This window comes from Gavialis gangeticus, unplaced genomic scaffold (genome assembly GCF_001723915.1).
Source record: "Gavialis gangeticus isolate Ggan-Ray unplaced genomic scaffold, GavGan_comp1, whole genome shotgun sequence".
NCBI classification, from domain to species: domain Eukaryota; kingdom Metazoa; phylum Chordata; order Crocodylia; family Gavialidae; genus Gavialis; species Gavialis gangeticus.
The window spans coordinates 36,068,387-36,071,379 of record NW_017728995.1 but is presented as its reverse complement, the minus strand read 5'-3'; the positions used below and the strand labels follow the sequence as shown (position 1 = coordinate 36,071,379).

General features: G+C 50.1%; 1 protein-coding gene across 2 annotated transcripts in view; it reads left to right on the top strand.

The window, feature by feature from the left end:
• The window catches only part of LOC109288120 (platelet glycoprotein V-like), a 10,348-nt gene extending 7,355 nt beyond the window's left edge, over positions 1-2,993 (top strand). The window contains exon 2 of one of the 2 annotated variants that reach the window (XM_019503503.1): positions 932-2,993. In XM_019503503.1, coding sequence (XP_019359048.1) covers positions 932-2,862 — 1,931 coding nt within the window. In that variant the 3' untranslated portion in view covers positions 2,863-2,993. Of the gene's footprint in view, positions 1-863 lie in introns of both variants that reach the window. The other variant, XM_019503504.1, reaches the window with a different exon arrangement.

The following is a 2,993-nucleotide window of genomic DNA, read 5'->3' as shown; positions in this document are numbered from 1 at the left end:
AGATATTTGGCTAGGCTATTATGATCCCATCACTTGTTCTTGCCCAGGGCAAGGGGTTGGACTTGATGATCTGTTCAGGTCCCTTCTGACCCTAGAAACTATGAAACTATGACATCTGTTCTGAAATGCCAGTCTGTCAACATTATCCCCTTTTTCTGTCCAGATACCTTTTCCCACAATTTCCAACCCTGTGCTCAAAGTGCAGCTCTATCATAGTCAGGCAAGGTTCTTACTCCATCATACTTGGCTTCTTTGTTAGTTTCTTCCTGGCCAGCTCATATAACTCTCACTCATGTTCTTGGCTTTGCCCTGGTCAGACTTAAAAGTGCCAAAGGAGCTCTGTCTGGGGTGAGTTTCGGCCCCAGCTGTGCCTTATCCCCAAACTCCTGTTGGTCGCTGTTTTTAGTTAAGCGACGCATGCGTCTCTTAAGTGCGTTCCCTGCCGCCCCTCAGGATTTTGCTTTCTTTACATTTTTGCTTTAGGGCCTGTTTGACTAACCCTTGCCGATTGGCATTTTCCCCTTCTAAAGTCGGCTGTCGCTCTTGCTTATGTAATGTCCTAGGACACTGACCCTAACTATGGACTGTGGTCACTGGGGGGTGCTCAGCAGCTGGCCGCTGGCCTTTTTCAAATGCACACCTCCTGCACGCTCCTCGGGACAGAGTCAAGGATGGCCTCTCGCCTTCTGCAATTCTCTGCTCCCAGAAGCAGCTGCTGCAGGTTGAGAGAAATAGTTTTGCCGAACACTGTGCTCTTGTATGTTTGGCTCTTTACGTGGGGATAGTTGACACCCCCCACAGTATCACTGGGTTAATTTTGCTGCCTGCTGGATTGTCTCATCACTGAAGCTTTTCTTTCACAGGCTGACCTGGACCCCATGAGAGGCAACTGTCCCTGTCTGGCACTAACTTACACCTGGTGATTTTTCAGGCACTTCAGTGAAGATGTTGGCTGCTCTTTTGCTGGCAGTCCTCTGGATCGTCCTTCAGTCGGACGCCTTTCTCTGCCCTGAGAATTGCAAATGCGTTCCCAGTAATGCCATCCACTGCTCTGGTGCGGTCATCACAGACCTGGCCTCACTGGGTCTGCCGACCAGCCTGACAGATATCCAGATCACTCACACTCACACAACAGCCCTGACGGACGATGTTTTCTCCAAGATGACTATTCTGCAGCGTCTCAGTTTGTCTTCAAACCAGCTCGCTGTGATTTCGCCAGGAGCATTTAAAGACCTGATAAAGCTGAAGAGCCTGAGGCTGTTGGACAACAAGGTAGTTCAGCTTCCCCCCGGGGTTTTTGATCAAATGGCGAACCTTCACCAATTGATCCTTGAAAAAAACCAGCTGAGACATGTGGAGGGAAGTCTGTTTGACAAGTTGGTCAATTTGCAAGAGCTATTTTTGAACAAGAACAATCTCACGGAGCTTCCTGAAGGATTGCTGAAGCGCCTTGTCAAGCTCAAGTTACTGAACTTGTCCCGAAACTATCTGTCAGTCCTGCCTAGAAATATATTTAGCAAGTTAACCAAGCTGGAGAAGCTGTTTCTGTATACGAACAGGCTGACTTCAATAGACGCCGACGTGTTTGATAACCTCGGGGAGCTGGTGGAACTCCACCTGTATGGAAATAATATTCAGTCCATCGCCCCTGGTGCCTTTCACTGTCTCCTTAAACTGAAATCACTAATGCTTTCCAGAAACAACCTGCAGTCCCTGCCTCACGGGCTTTTTCTGCATCTAAACAATTTGACTACTCTGACCTTGCATAGGAATCCGCTGGGATCCCTTCCAGAAATACTGTTTGGAGAAATGAGGCAGCTTCAGAGTCTGTGGTTATATGAAACTCAACTCCCGACCCTCCCAGACTGTGTCTTCAGTAACCTGACAAATCTGGAGCTCCTGGTGCTGAGTTTAAACCCCGAGCTCACCATTCTCCCAGGCAACGTGTTCAGTGGTCTCGAGGACCTGGTCAGCCTGTCCCTGCATACTAACAACATTTCTCGTCTGCCAGGCAGCCTCTTCCGGAGCCTTCGGAGCGTGCAGGAGATTTCCCTTCATGGCAACCCGATTGCAGTTCTTCCTGGAAACCTCTTCCACCATCTCAGCAAACTTCAGAAAATTTACCTGAATAGTACCAGGCTGCAGTCCCTTCCCGGAGACTTCTTTATGTCCTTACCCCAGCTCCAAGAGGTCTGGCTTGACAGCAACCCCTGGAAATGCAGCTGCCACATAAGTGGACTTGCAGGGTGGCTCCAAAAGAACGTGGACTTGGTAAAGAGAGGCAGGTTGGTCACCTGTGACAGCCCGTTCGCCCTCCAGAACTCGTCTCTCTTGACCCTGGATCAACATGTCCTCTGCCTGTCCACCACAGCCCTCGCGCACCTCGCCTCTGAGAGCTTGTCTCACTCACAGGCCTCGTCTCCTCCTGCGACGTCCTCTCCAAGGCCCAGCACTGCTGCTGTGCCCCCCACACACTCCCGTTTGTCTCTGCTAGTTAATACTGAATTTCTCTACTATTCTTTTTCCAGTGGTGAAGAGATAGATCAGTCAGGGTTTTATCCTATGGAGAATCCCACCCGACCCCCAGGCAGCATGGTGGTAGGCATCCCCGGTATGGGAGAGATGATTGCAAGGCCTTCCCCTTCGTACACAAGACCACAGGACCGCCGCAGCTCTCAGCCGGGTTTTGACCTCACAGTTCCTCGTTGTCAAATGTATTTGTGCCTTTATGTTTTGGCTTTAGCGGTACAAGCTGTAGCCACTGGGACCACCTTGTACATGGCTGGTAACGTAGGGTGGCTTTTGCATTGTAGCAACACCTCTGTCCAGTCTGTTGAACTGGTCAGAATTATTCCTCATTAGGAATACAGGTGAGGAGCCAGGCACCTGCGCAGCATGGAGGATTTGTTGCATTCCTGTCTTCACAGTTTAGATGACCCTGTGAATTGCACCAGTGCTGTGTTGCACATCCTGCACAGCCAACACTGAACAGG